General features: G+C 38.2%; 1 protein-coding gene across 1 annotated transcript in view; it reads right to left on the bottom strand.

Annotated features, from left to right (window-relative positions):
* Positions 1–7,848: 7,848 nt before the first annotated feature.
* Positions 7,849–16,300, bottom strand: part of LOC131202575 (tyrosine 3-monooxygenase-like) — a 33,829-nt gene continuing 25,377 nt past the window's right edge. The window contains exons 9-12 of the mRNA XM_058191680.1: positions 15,891–15,947; positions 14,837–14,932; positions 10,071–10,204; positions 7,849–8,201 (exon numbers count right to left, since the gene is read on the bottom strand). Coding sequence (XP_058047663.1) covers positions 8,042–8,201; positions 10,071–10,204; positions 14,837–14,932; positions 15,891–15,947 — 447 coding nt within the window. The 3' untranslated portion in view covers positions 7,849–8,041. The remainder of the gene's footprint in view (positions 8,202–10,070; positions 10,205–14,836; positions 14,933–15,890; positions 15,948–16,300) is intronic.

Raw genomic sequence — 16,300 nt, 5'->3', positions numbered from 1 at the left:
GTTAGGTGCTTCTGCTGAGCCGCCTTCTCGGTCAGATCCAATTTGAACTGAGCCAGCTGTTTTGCCAATTCTTTCTCATTGGTGACTGTTCAGCTCCAACAACTGCTTCCTGTTGGGGCCCTAAGGAGCCCGGGTGGGGAGGCGAGGAGTGGCTGGCAGGAGAGGGGTGAGTAGAGGCCAGTGAGGCACCCCTCGATGTGAGTGACATCAAGTTGGCCATCGAGTTGGCCACACCCACCCAGTCACATGACCACCTAGCCACGCCCACCCAGCTGGTCATTAGGCAGAACATATTAGTGGTTGGATTTAAAATTATGAATGTAGTGGTCCCTGAGGTCCGAAAGGTTAGGGACCCCTGATATAGAGTATCAGATTGCTATGTAGAGTCACACTGTTCTAACTTAACTCTATTACTTAGGGATCTCCACAAATGTCTTGAAGGTAACTCCTTAGAATCCAGTGTTGTGCCTCGCCTGCCCTCCTCTCCTCAGCCGGGCCCCTCCCATCTCCTGCTATCTGATTCAGAGTCTGATAATGAAGAGGAACAACCTGGCTTGCCCCCAGCCCTGGCACCATGCCTGGACAGAATGTCAGGAATGCATAAACAAACCTCACTCCTACAGCGTGTGAGCACAAAGCCAGCCACGTGCTAGAATTGCCGGCAGCAGATCAGGAGGAAGGGAGTTCACAGTGGACGGATCCCCGCTTCCGGAGAATTGAGAGGCGACGTCAGCAAAAGGAAGGGAGGGGCAGGCCTGGATAAGTGCTGAGTCATGGAGCCACACCCCATGGCCTATATAAAGGATCTGCTTTTTGGCATTCCTTGAGTCAAGCAGTCTCATCTGGTTTGCTGAAGTCACACCTTGGATTCCTGCCTGCCCTGAGAAATCTGAAAGGAATCTGGCAAAGCTGCAGAGGCTTCATGGCCACGCTTGATACAGACTTCCCAGACCCGGCCGTCGGAGGGGGAGGGGGACACAACATCCATGCTCTTTCGAACCTTTCCCCCTCCTTTTGAGATTTTTTGCTTTTTATAAAACAAAATGCAAACATCAGCCAATATCAAGTCTGTAAAATTTTCTGTCACTAAGGACTAATTTTGAAAAAAAAATCTGTCCATTTATGTTGCAAGTAGTTGCATTCAAAAAAATAGTTCTTTTACAGTGCAAATTACTCACAAGTGTAAAAAGATGCCCACGTAATTTTGGATTTGTAGTTCATTCTACAATACTGTCCACATCTGCTCAGAACTACCTATAATTATATTTAATGGAGCTCATTGTGTACAGCTGTCTGTTCCAGTCTTGTGCCTTGAGCAACATTCAATTGTCTGAGAATTCAAAACTTATACTCCAACGTATCAGGAAGATATAAAGTTGGCAAGAAAGCCATATTCAGATTACTTCAATATATAGTTTCTTCAAAGAGCATTAAGATAATTAAAATATCATAGAAATGCCTATGAGGAAAACATGGGTGACGTGGTGATTTATGAGACTGTCAAGCACATTTACCAAAAGAATGCCAGATTTTGGGATCCCTTTCCCAGAATTTTCAGCTGTGTCATCAGAACTTATTGTCAGCAGGGTAAACCATCCATTTTATGCTGCTTTTAAACTGTATTCAGTTGCATGAGTTCCTTTCCCTCTACTTTGCTTCTTTTCTTTCTTATCCTACCATAAAGCAAGCAAACCAACCAACCAACCAACCAATCAATCAATAAATGCCCCAAATGTATCCATTTCCTTTTTTGGTGATATGAATGTGTGTCTGCTGTGGAACCGACAAAACACTAAGTAATATATTTAACATGTTTTGACATTTACCCTGTTACTGTTGTCATTTTAATTTATTTTATTAGTATGGAAATCTCCCATATGAGGAAGTTCCACAACAGTAATTGTTGAACCAACAACATATAATTGATTTTTAGTGTCTTGGAGTCAGCTTTGGCTCCTGGCAATTGGCTGGACAAATCCCTGAAGTTTTCTTGCCAAGGTTTTTTTGCAAGTGGTTTGTCATTACCTGTTTCTTGGGGTTCAGATGGATTGACCAGCCCAAGGTCACCCAGCTGGCTTTGTGCCTAAGCAGGGCTAGAACTTATGGTCTCCCAGCTTCTAATCAGAAGTCTTAACTGTTACAGTATGTCAAATGTTAAGTTGAATAATTCAATTTAATTTCACTTCCTCTGCTAAGCACATTGGTGTACAAACATACTCCACAGTTGAATATTGGGTTGCAATAATTAGCAAACTTTTATGGTTCTTAAAACTTGCTTTTTTAATTAAAAAAAATCAGAAAGCAAAGATATGTATTAGGGTGATACTATCGAACTTGACTTAAAGGGAAGCAAGAACTGGTCAAGTTTACACGGGATACTATTCAGACTAGTAAAAAAAGTGATATTCAGGGTAGTAAAAACCGTACCAAATATGGACTGTCTGTTAAGTGTCACTCAAATAGTAAATTCAGTTCAACTAATGTACATTAAGTCAAAAACTCTTAACTTCAAATACACAGTGAGCTCGCTGAAACTAATAAATTTTTTTAAAAAATCCTTGGGGACATAATGAATCAGACAATAAAGATGTCAGTTCAGTGCAGAGCCACTGTAAAAAAAAAATGGCAAATTCTATGCTGTAAATCTTTAGGAAGAGAGCTGGAAATAAAAATGTATTTGTTTATACAATATCAGGATCTGAGATATTGCATACAGTTCTGATTCTTGTGCTTTAAGGGTTTAAAATAGAGTTGGAAAAACTGCAGAATGGAGCCCACCAAATTGATCAAGGAGCTCAAACATCTTCCTGTGGTGAGAATCATGTATCTCATGACTGCTGAAGTTTCAAATATATGAGAATGAAGTTCTACAGGCTTTGTTCCTCCATCTCATCAATCAATCATTTGCAAATGAAACAAAACTAATTTCTTTTGGCTTTGTACTACAGTAGACTATAAGCTCCTTTTCAATATGCAAGGAATACGAAAACTAAAGAAACCAAGGTCATAATGGGGCTGACCTCACAATCATTAAAGTGGCTTTTTGTCTGTTTCCTTTCTTTCTGTTGTTTCCTATAGAAATTGTGCAAAAGTTTTATAGTTTGTTATTGGGAATTAACACTAAAGAAAAGTGTTTTCTTTTAAAGAAAAGAATGCCAAGGTGAAATGGAGGTGGTGGAAAATATTGATGTAATGCTGTCATCTAGTGGACAAAGATAAATTATTATTGCAGTACTAAAATATTACACAGTTGCAACCACTTGCCTTAGTTAAGGTTGTTTGCAGATGCAGCCATCACTATAGGTGCCATTCAGGATATTGTGATCAGAGCAATACCACTACTTGTGGTCTCACAACACATTAAGGTATGGATTGTACTCCAATAATACACTTATAACTCACATAATATACTTGTAGTAAAGCATGCTTCACAAACCACACTGGCTGAGTTCACCCATCTTAAGCCAAAATAGTGTATAGTCTTGTTAAGTTTTCAACTTTGAATATAGTGCCAGTTCAGCCTTTTGCTTTGGTTTGGGTTTCAATCCATATATTCTGAGTAAAAAAGTTTCCTATGCACACTAGAATTTCTGCACTTTGACGTCATTATTCTACCAAATGTTTTTCTTAAAAAAAAAAATCAGGAGCAGAAAAAAATGGCATACGAAAACAATTACATATGTGATCCAGTTAATACATTTTTTAAAAAAAAAATTACTTATAATATAAACTTTAAAGTTGATTTTAAAAATCATTTTATTAGATGTGCCCTATTGAGAATATGGAATAGATATAAACCCAGGTAGAGCCCAAAAACACTTCTGTGGATCTCAGCATAACAAACATTTCTTAGAAGAGAAGCAACAGGCAAACAACAGGAATTATTGGAAAATCCTCAAGGGGAATATAATATTAAATCAAGAGATTTAAAAGCAGAAGGATAAAGTTGTCAAATGGTCTTCCTATTTACAATTAACAGAATGAGTCAAAATAGATTTAAAAAAACCTTATGGAACAAAATAAGTCATAGTTTGAAGTACAATACGCACCTATAATGAACATCTAATTGCTAAACTATTTAAACTTTTGTTGATATTTTAAACAGAGGAAGAACAGCTTAAAAAATGTATGATGAAATGGGCCAAGAATTTTAGTTGTAATATACAGATGGATCAGTGGGAAAATATGCAGTTAAAAGGGTTGAAATTATGCTGTGATCTTAAAAATAATGCAACTTGAACTTTAATAATAATGCAGTTCTGGGTGATGTATTTCTTTACTATCAGACATTTACTTACAATAAAATAAATAAATAACCATGCAGTGTTACTAGACAAACTGGAAGACAAAACATCCTGGTTTAGAGATCAACTGACTAGACAACTAATCTCAACAAAAGAATGGATAACTAGGTAGATACAATGAGTTTGGTTTGCAGATAGAAGACACTATTCTAGAAAAGATAAAAGATAATCAGAACTACTTTAATTATCCACTTTGAATTAATGGAGTATAATAACTGAACCTGGTACAGATGCATCAGATAAATTCATGAAGGACAGAGTTTCATGAACTGTCAAGTTCAGAAAGCTTTTTTCGTGGCAGCATCTAACTATGGAACACCTTCCCAGAGAGGCTCATGGGGACTTTCTTCATGTTCGTTGCATGTGGAACTCTTCTCCACTCCCACCAAGAACGTGGGAGCAGGTGCAAATTTTACTAAACATGATTATTTAAACTTTTCATGGTTTGTGCTTTCCCATTTTACTGGGGCATTTTATATAAAATATTCATGTTTACAATGATATATTATTCTTGTTTTGTCAGGACTCGTCTATTTTAAAACATTGTCACCTAAAACCTCTCCAGAGATCCCTACTAATAGGCAGGATGCAAAGGATGATGATATTAATAATAACACTGATAAAAAAACAGGATATAAATTGAGTCTTCTTCTCAACCCCAATTGACTACAATTGCAACTAGTTACAACTAACTACAACGATCTACTACATGTTGATTTTACAGAAGATGCCATTGAAAAGGCACTACACAATCTAAAACCATCTCTATCTATTGGCCTTGATGGATTATGTGCCTACTTCTTAAAAAAGTCCTCAATTACCATAGCAGAACCCCTTAGCATAATCTATGAAATATCTTTCAGAACCAGCTCCTTGCCTAATTTATAATCACTAGCCATGGTCATCCCTATCTTCAGAAAGGGTGACTCCAGTCTAGCTGAAAATTACGGACCAATCTCATTATGTTGTGTCACCTGCAAAGTCATGGAATCAATCATAAATTAATCCATTACCCTCTACTTAGAGACTAACAGCCTACTCTCTAACAAGCAGTTTGGCTTCAGAAAAAAATGGTCCTGCAATCTGCAACTCTTACACTGCAAAAACATATGGACTTCACAATTCAACCAGGGTAAAGCAATAGACTTCTGTAAAACCTTTGATTCAGTGGTACACAACAAACTACTTCTAAAACTAAAATCTTATGGCATTTCCAGATCCCTGCATAAGTGGATAGCTGTGTTCCTATCAAACAGGCAACAAATAGTCAAAATAGGGAATGCTCTATTAAACCCTGCAACTGTTAACCCCGAAGGTAGCATTTTAGGACCCACATTCTTTATACTTTACATAAATGACCTTTGCGATCCTATTATAAGCAATTGCATCCTCTTTGCTGATGATGTAAAACTATTCAACACCACCAACAGTGTTGCTAACCTACAAAAAGACCTTGACTATGTGTCAGAATGGTCAAACAATTGGCCACTCCAAATCTCAACCAACAAATGCTCTGTCTTACATATTGGCAAAAAATCAAAACACAAAATTCAAGCTGGGCAGATACAACCTCGTAGACGACCCTCACTCTGTCAAGGACCTTGAAGTTCTCATCTCAAATGATCCAGAGCTCATTGTAACAGCATTGCCAAAAAGGCATTAAGAGTTGTTAACCTAAATTTGTGTAGCTTCTTCTCTGTTAATATTGTACTGCAGACTAGGGCATACAAAACTTTTGCTAGACCAACTCTTGAATACAGCTTCTGGAACCCACACTGCATATCGGACATTAATACAATCGAACTAGTCCCAAGATAGTACAAGAAGAGTCCTCCACTCCTGTAAGCAACAGAATACATTATGCCACCAGACTTGAAACTTTGGCCTTAGACAACTTAGAACTTCACCATCTTTGGTCCGACCTATGTGTAGTACATAAAATTATCAGCTACAATGTCCTACTTGTCAATGAATACTTCAGCTTCAACCACAACAATACACAAGCACACAATAGATACAAACTTATGGTTAACCACTCCAAACTCGATTGCAGAAAATATGACTTCAGCAACAGAGTGGTCAATGCCTGGAATGCACTACCTGACTGTGGTTCCTTCCCTAAACCCCCAAAACTTTAACCTTAGACTATCTACTGTCGACCTCACCCCATTTGTAAGAGGTCTAAGGGGCATGCATAAGCACGCTACGCACTACCATGCCTACCATCCCTGTCCTAATGTTCCCTTTTATTTGTAGCCATTTCATGTATTCATAATCATGTTTATACTTATATCTGTTATCTAATACATGCTTGACAAAAATAAATAAATAATAAATAAATAAATTCCTAAAGAATGTCAAGAAATTGACTTGTGGACATTGCACAGACATTTAACAATCAGTAATTGAGGACCTTTGATCTAGCCAGGTAGATCAAAAAATAAAGACAAAGACAATAAAGAAAAATAAATGACTTGTTTACAAGGAGTAAACTTGTTTTCCAAGAAAATGTAATGCAAGAATGATACTTGTTTTCCAACAAAAATGCAAGAATGCAAACATCCCCCCCACACAGACACAAATGTCTGATTTGCAATTCACAAGTCTTCTTGTTCTGGCAAAACCTTTCATTGATTTTTCTACATTTAAATGGACTGATTGCCTACTCATTTTTTTTTACTCCAGTATTGCAGACTAGGGCATACAAAACTTTTGCTAGACCAACTCTTGAATACAGCTTCCGGAACCCACACTGCATATCGGACATTAATACAATCGAACTAGTCCCAAGATAGTACAAGAAGAGTCCTCCACTCCTGTAAGCAACAGAATACATTATGCCACCAGACTTGAAACTTTGGCCTTAGATAACTTAGAACTTCACTGTCTTCGGTCCGACCTACGTGTAGTACATAACATTATCAGCTACAATGTCCTACCTGTCAATGAATACTTCAGCTTCAACCACAACAATACACAAGCACACAATAGATACAAACTTATGGTTAACCACTCCAAACTCGATTGCAGAAAATATGACTTCAGCAACAGAGTGGTCAATGCACTACCTGACTGTGGTTCCTTCCCTAAACCCTCAAAACTGTATCCTTAGACTATCTACTGTTGACCTCACCCCATTTGTAAGAGGTCTAAGGGGCATGCATAAGCACGCTACGCACTACCATGCCTACCATCCCTGTCCTAATGTTCCCTTTTATTTGTAGCCATTTCATGTATTCATAATCATGTTTATACTTATATCTGTTATCTAATACATGCTTGACAAAAATAAATAAATAATAAATAAATAAATTCCTAAAGAATGTCAAGAAATTGACTTGTGGACATTGCACAGACATTTAACAATCAGTAATTGAGGACCTTTGATCTAGCCAGGTAGATCAAAAAATAAAGACAAAGACAATAAAGAAAAATAAATGACTTGTTTACAAGGAGTAAACTTGTTTTCCAAGAAAATGTAATGCAAGAATGATACTTGTTTTCCAACAAAAATGCAAGAATGCAAACATCCCCCCCACACAGACACAAATGTCTGATTTGCAATTCACAAGTCTTCTTGTTCTGGCAAAACCTTTCATTGATTTTTCTACATTTAAATGGACTGATTGCCTACTCATTTTTTTTTTCTCCAGTATTGCAGACGACTTACTTAAAAAGGAAAAATCCTCACTAGTCTAATGATTGTCTTCCACCTACTATAAATTAGGACCATTAGTTTACAAAAGCTTTTCCAAAACATGGCAGAGAGTGGTCAGTTCTTCTTTCAAGTGAGTGGCAATTTCCGATACTTTCTGTGGTGAATCGAGAACTTCCATGCTGCAGGTAATGGGATTGTACCGAAGAGGGAAAGTCTTCTTGATCGTAAGAGCATATTTCCTATAGAGCAAGGAACAAAGGATATATCTCTGGTCTGGGGAAAAAAACAACAGTCTTTCCCCATTGCATGACAATTTAATGTACCATTACCTCTAACACTAAAGCAATATTGGCTTTAATAATTACCATAAATCTACTCCTTGTGAGTTTGGTTTGTTTGAAGAAGGGTGTGCTATCCAAAATATGAGTGGAACCTCATATTTCTTCCCCTGCCTTTGATCCATGTACGGTTATATCATTAGGGATTTTAATAACAATCTTCAAATTTTTTAAAAAATGGGAAGGCCTTAGTATAACCCTTATTCCCAAGAAGACATCAGGGACCCCTTTCTTGGAAAATAAAATAAATGAATAGCTGCACCCCAGTATGTCTAATTGCCCAGAATAGGGACATGTAAACATAGATAGCACAGAATTTTCTAAGGGAGAGAGTGGCTAGAGCAATTGTCATAAGTGCTTTGTAACTGGCTATGTCCACCATGGGAATCATTCTCTCAATGGGTCTCACCCAGGGATGGGCTGCTGGAGGTTTGCAGGGGTTTGAGAGAACCTCTAGCTAAGATTCTGTTCAGTTCAGAGAATCCCCAAAACCCACTCCTGGTTGGCCTCACCCACCCTGCCCTTCCCCTCTCGGGAGTCCCCACGTGACCCATTTGGGATGCAGATACGTGCAGGGCACGCGCAGAAGCTTGGGGAGGGTGAAAAACAGGCCTACTGGAAGTTTGGAAAGGCTGGAAATGGGCCTTTCAGAGGGCCTGGGGAGCCTGAGGAGGCCGTTCTTGCCCTCCTGGCGGCTCGAGGAAAGCCTCTGGAGCCCGGGGAGGGCAAAAATGCACCCCCCACCATGGTTCAGGAGGCCAACTAGGCCCTGTCCACCATGGCCACGCCCACCCAGAAACCAGGCAAAGAACCCCTTGCTAAAAATTTTGAAGCACACCCCTGGTCTAAGGATGCAATTATAAATTATGAGCAAATAATTTATAATTGCATCCTTAGTATGTTTACACACTCTAAAGGTACTAATGCCAACTGCCTTTTTAAACTTTGAAAGTCACATCGAGTTCATGCCATATATGTATGTATGTTTTCTGAGGTTTTCGTGGGTGTTTGTATGTAGGTCTTTGGTTATTCGGGTTTTCTCCCGTGTAAAATTGGAAGTGTCTTGGTGACGTTTCGACGAAGTCTCATTCGTCATCTTCAGGCTTCAGCTTCGTGCTTCTGGGAGAAGCACAAAGCTGAAGCCTGAAGATGACGAATGAGACTTCATCGAAACGTCGCCAAGACACTTCCAATTTTACGCGGAAGAAAACCCGAATAACCAAAGACCTATATATATATATATAAAGGTAAAGGTTCCCCTCGCACATATGTGCTAGTCGTTCCCGATTCTAGGGGGCGGTGTTCATCTCCGTTTCAAAGCTGAAGAGCCAGCGCTGTTCAAAGATGTCTCCATGGCATGACTAAATGCCAAAGGCGCATGGAACACTGTTACCTTCCCACCAAAGGTGGTCCCTATTTTTCTACTTGCATTTTTTACGTGCTTTCAAACTGCTAGGTTGGCAGAAGCTGGGAAAAGTAACGAGAGCTCACCCTGTTATATGGCACTAGGGATTTGAGCCACTGAACTGCCGACCTTTCAATTGACAAGCTCAGCATTTCATTAAATTGCCAAATATGGTTAATGATTATTCCCATATATCTAATAGTTTTCTTTCCCCCAGATTGAAAACCATAACCCAGCATTAGCTTCACAAGAACTCTACAGAACACATTCGATCATGGACATCTAGAGATTGCAGGTTTTGCACTCCTGATATAAATCCAGATCAACTGAATCTGGTGATATAAGCTTACCATCTTTATACTTACTGTAGTTGAGACTTTGCATCTTCAAAACAATCTGCTACAAAGTAAATGGGCTGGAAGGTCTGGTCATGATAAGGTTGGACCACCATCACATCTGGATCAAAGGGTTTATATTCTGGCTTTTCTGATAAAGCATACTTTTAGTGAAGAACAACAGAAGAAGTGATTGTAGATTGAAGTCAACTCAGCTGACAACACAATAGATAATTGGGAGCAACCAAGGAGCTGAAATGAATGGATGGATGGATGGATAGGATGGTAGAGTGAACTTTCTATTAAATCCATGGAGCTTCAAGAAAAGATGTTTTAAATTTTGCCTTCCCACATCATAGAAACAGTTTTCTGTGCAAACCATTTAATTCAGCTTTTTCAGAGTTCAGACTTATTTGATTTGCACATTTCTAATTCTTGTACATTTTTAAAGACAGGTGGGATGGAGTAAGGTTAAGCAAAACCTATTTCTCATCAAAACTGTGTTCGGTTTTAATTTTTAAACTCTACATGGAACTATTTAAACTGTGAATTGGAAATCCTATTACATTTGTGTTTGTTTCTTTGGGTGGGGGGGTCCATTCTAGTCAGTTTTGACTCCTGGTGACGGCCTGGATGAATCCCTGCAGTTTTCTTGGCAAGATTTCATTGGTTTGCTATTGCTGCTTTCCAAGAACTGGAGCGAGTGTCTGGCCCAAGGTCACCCAGCTGCCTGCATGCTTAAAGGGAGACTAGAATTCACAGTCTCTGGGATTCTAACTGATGCTTTAAGAACTAGACCAAACTGCCTCTGTTACACTAACCATCATGATAAAGAAACAAACAATATCTATTCCCAACCAGCTATTCAACTAATCAACTCATAAAACAAATACATTTTTTAGTCTTGCATGCAGAAATGATGTGGCTGCTTTAGTTGATAGTAGAGAGGTGCTATGCTCATGCCCAGGTATTTTCAAAGGACATGTTTCCAGTGAAATATATTGGCCAGGCTATTTGGTACCTGGAACAATGTTGTTACTGTATTATTCTTTTAATAATAACTTTATGAAAGTTTATAAGTACAAAGATAAAAGACTAATATGAACTAAGAAAAAATATAAAAAGCAAAATAAAGAAAAAGAGAAGTGCAAAGACATTTAAAAAGGGGGGGAAAAACAAGAAAAATTGCTAAAAGATTACTTCCCTTCTCCACAGTCACTTCTCTAAGTGTTAAAACATAACACCTTCTCTAATATTTTTTTTAAAAACTCTTCCTCCAATACCTCATCCCCAAATCAAATTGTAAAAATTCATCATTTGATACTAATCAACAAAAAATTAGTAAAAGCTATTAGAATTAGTAAAACACACATACACACTAACACATTAACTTTAATCAAATAAATCCACTATATAATCTGATCACTTTCTTTAAGAAATAAAACAAAATACATCTCTCCTCACTTATAATCAGATCTTTAAAGTTTCATTGTTCAGTTTTAGTAAAAAAGAAAAAAGAAAAGAAAACCCATTTATAGCTATCACAAACTGGTATATATTATTTGGTCTTGGTCAAATAAGTATACTTTATAATCCCTCTGACCCCCAAAATCAGAATAGGAAATTTAGGAGAAAAGGCAGCCTTAATTCTCTTCCAAATGTTGAATTTTAGCGGGACTTAAGCTCACTTATTTCATTTGCAATTGAGCAAATGTTGAGTCGATTCTCCCTGTGAATATTCCTTAAATTTAAACCAGATCCACTTGTAATAATATACAGCTATATAATGCTCAAGGCTTACGAATACATGCTGAAAAGTTTTTATAATCTCAGACCCAGCTTTTCTTTCTGAATCTTTCATTCGTGCAGTGGGAAGATATGCTTAAAAAGTGCTTGATGACCCCACATAACCTTTCAAAATGAAGGGAGGTTTGTTTTTCAGCAAACGAAGCATGCCGAGGAAAAACGCCTGCCAGCTGTCAACTATGGGCCATTACATTTTACTGTACATGGGCTCAACTCCAGCCTGGGTGTTAACATAAAATTCATTGTATATAATGCAGAACAGCTGAACATACAGCAAAAAAAAAAAAAAAAAAAAAAGCGCAAAACTGTGTGTGTTGGTCAATTTTTCTAAAGTTCAAAAGACATCGCATTCACTGGCATGGTAAGTGATGCGTTCAGATAGAGTATGTTTAAATGTCACCTCCCATTTGAAGGGCAAAACTGAGTTTCTAGGCCAAATGGTACTTGAAAATGAACTCTGAAATTGGCCTTCTTTTAAAAACACTGGCTAGCCATTGCTTTATAAACAGATAGTATATTTAATGGCAATGTTACAACTGGAATCATTTTGGATAACTTCAGCTAGGGCAGTCAAGTGAACCCAAAGTGGTGTCTTAAAGATACACTGGAGTACATCTTATTTATTTATTTATTTATTTATTTATTTATTTATTTATTTATTTATTTATTTATTTATTTATTTATTTATTTATTTATTTATTTATTACATATTAGATAATATATATAAGCATGAATTGAATACATAAAATGAATACAATTAAAGGGAATATTAGGACAGATGGTGAGCTTATGCACGCCCCTTACAGACATCTTAGGAATGGGGTGAGGTCAACAGTAGCCAGTCTAAGGTTAAAATTTGGGGAGTTTTGGGATGAAACCACAACCCCTAAATTTTAACCTTAGACTGACATCTTCCATCATTCTCAGCCAGCATAGTTACTGTAGATGGTGGATGCTGGCAAAGCATCCAGCAGCAGCCAGCAGTATATGCATTTTAGGCACTTTATGTCTCTATAAAAATACATTGAATTTAAAAACTGGTCCAATAAAAACAATAGGATTTAAAATAGGCATGACTTACTGTAAATCTCACCTATTCAATTGAATTACTGTAAATTTTGCTAATTTGGGGAAAATATAAGCTCAGTATGCCTGTTTGCTAAGTCCCCTAATAACAGTTAAATCAGAACTAACTTAATTCAAGGGCCTCCATGGGGTGGGATGGAGGAACATCAAAGAAATCAAGATGACAATTGAGGTCCCACTCCTTTCTCCAGATGTTGCATATTTTTATGCATATTGTACATTAAAAAGTGTCAGGGTTTGTTGCAGCACACACAGGCAGACTATTAAGCAGGATTCAAAAAGTCTTTATATACAGTACCAACACACAGAACATACAATATTCTGGTAGGTTTTTCCATGTTGTAGAGAAGAGAAATGGCAAGTACAAACACAGCACAAAATGGAAACACAAAATGGAGAATTCAAAATGGAGGAGAGAGAAGCTAGTGCCGTCAAGCTTTTATACAGAACAGTTAAGCCACACCCAGGCTCCAAACTGTCTCTTATGGTCCCATACAACAAATACTATGTTTCAGTTACCAAACAGCCCTCATTGGCCGACCTGTGGCTAGGCCCTATTCCAGTTCATGAATAAACTCTGGCAAAAAGATTGTCATAAAAACACTGGACACTTCTGGCTCCATTTATTTTAATGGATCTGTTCTACTTATGACCAGGTTTGAATCCAAGACACACATTTTAAATACAGGTAGTCTTTGGCTTGTGACTACAATTGAGCTTCAAATTTTCCATTGTTAAGCAAGACACTTGTTAAGTGAATTTTGCCACATTTGATAACCTTTCTTGCCATGGCTGTTAAGCGAATCACTGCATTAGTTAGGCTAATAACACGGTTGTTAAATGAATCTGGCTTCTCCGTTGACTTTGCTTATCACAAGGTTGCCAAAGGGGATCACATGACCACATGACACCACCACCCCATGACACTGCAGCCATCATAAATACAGGCCAGTTCCCAAACATCTGAATTTTGATCATGTGACCACAGGGATGCTACAATAGTCATAAGTATGAATACTAGTCATAAGTCATGCTTTTTGCTCTTGTAACTTTGAATGGTCAACTAAACAAATGAGTCTAAGTCAAGGGTTACCTATATTTGAAACAATGACCAATCTGAGTTTTCATTACAGTTGGTTGATGAGAAGTATCTTATTCATCATTAAGACCTGTGAAGAGTTTTCTTTCATTTTAAAATTTCATATTTTTTGGAGTATAAGTCGCTCTGGAGTTTAAGATGCCCATTAGTTTTTGGGGAGGAAAATCAGAAAAAAAAATTCTTCCTCTGCTTACCAGCATCCATCGGTATTCATCTGGCTAGCATCCTTGCAGCAAACAGCAAACAGCCTGGTCAGCTTCAGCACATTATCGCAGCCTGATTCAGCACAAGCAGCTGATTGGCGGGTGGATTGGCCTCCTGGAATTCCCCCAATCAGCTGTTCCAGGCTGCAGGGATTGCCACAGACCCTGGCCGCTGCCGTGCATCATGTTTTCGGCCTCTGCGCATTGCATTTTCGGCCTCCGCATGCCCCATTTTTGGCCTCTGCGCATCACATTTTCGGGTGGTTCCAGGCGATGGAGATTGCCCCCACCGCTGATCCCCGCCAGCTGGAACCACCCGAAAACACCAACATGAGGAGGCCAAAAACAGCCAAAGGTTGGTGGCTGCTGGGTGGGTAGGGCTACATTCGGTGTATAAGATGCACCCAAATTTTCATGCTTTTTTAGGGGGGGAGTGTCTTATACTCCAAAAGGTACGGTAAATCTATAAACATTTACCCCCGAGTTACCTTCCAATGTTCCCTGCTGGTAATGCCCATCTGCTGCTCAATATTGCAGACTCGTAAGCTGTTGATGTTTCTAGGGAAGACATATATCAGACAAAAATATTTTTAAAAACTTACTATCAGTTCTCCATAGGAAGAGAGGAGGCCTGCTCCATAGGCTTTGATAGATTCATTTTGTTTGCAGAGGCCAAACTCAACTGTAAACCAATAGAACTAAGAAGAAGAGAAGGAAAAAAAATAGATTATGAGAACTCATCTGGAGTTAAAAAAAACAAAACCCTTCCCAATTCTTAATCCAGCATTTACTACCACTCATCCTTGGATTCATGGACTTGTTTGTTCATCTCCCTTGACACTTGATACTTCTTTGTTGGGATGTGAGAGTATAATGTTGAAAATAGTGTTTTCTCACTATATCTCTACTTGATACCATATCTGATGCATTCTGGGAAAACAACAACAGCACAATAGCCATGAGCTGAATCAGGGCCACCAAAGTTCAGTTCTGTAAAGAAGGGGAAATACAAATATGTCCCAATGGGAATTACACCTATCTAACCAATTTTTTCCAACTTTGCGCCTTCCAGGTGTATTAGAAAACAGTTCCTATTTTGATGGCCAATATGCTGAAGGACAGTAGGTTGGAAAAAGCTATGCTATTGGTGCTTAGATCCTGGATGGTTGGATATGGGGAAGGATCCTATACTGTAAGAAGTAGACATGATGATAGAATCTCTCTCTCTCTCTCCCTCCCCACCACTCTGCCTCCCCACCTCTCTCTCCATGTATGTAAGAACAGCATAATATGATTTTCTTGCAGAAAATAAGCATTATGTCCTGGCTGTTTGGAAAGCATAGAATATTTATATGATATGTTCCATTCATGTGTGATATTGTATACATGTGGCTCTTTGGCATTATATTTGGTTGTGAAAATGTATGTAGGAGACCAGGCTGAGCCTAAGAGAGGGACCAAATGTGTTATAAGTCACAAGTCCCTGCACACCCACAAGAGATCCAACCCACCTTGAATGTCTTTCATATCTCCCACAAATTTTCCTTGACCACTAGTTGGCCAGATTGATGTACACAGCTTAAGCTTGCAATAACTCATTTGAAGTGCCCAAATCTCCTGATTTACCCACTGCTTGACAATGTGATTTCTACTCACTGTTGATAACTTTTCAATATCCTCATCAGATGCTCCAAGAGAAGCCAGCCCAATATCCTAAACCAAGCATATTGATTTTTATTAAAATTGCAAGCCATTTTTCCATTCCATTCCATAAAAGCCTTTCACAAAAGAAATTGCAGAGTTATATTATTTTTCAATGGTATCTTCAGTATGTCACAACTTCTTCCCCTTTGTGTACTGTGTGGACAACCTCCCATTGCACATACACAAGGAACAGGGCTTACACTGCAATGCTGCCACATGTATATGTATATGTGTATGTATATGTATATGTATATGTATATGTATATGTATATGTATATGTATATGTATATGTATATGTATAGAATAGAATAGAATTTTTTTTAGAATAGAATTTTTTATTGGCCAAGTGTGATTGGACACAC

Source organism: Ahaetulla prasina, chromosome 7 (genome assembly GCF_028640845.1).
Source record: "Ahaetulla prasina isolate Xishuangbanna chromosome 7, ASM2864084v1, whole genome shotgun sequence".
In the NCBI taxonomy this organism is placed as follows: domain Eukaryota; kingdom Metazoa; phylum Chordata; class Lepidosauria; order Squamata; family Colubridae; genus Ahaetulla; species Ahaetulla prasina.
The sequence above is the reverse complement of the archived record's forward strand: the minus strand, read 5'-3'. Positions and strand labels throughout refer to the sequence as shown.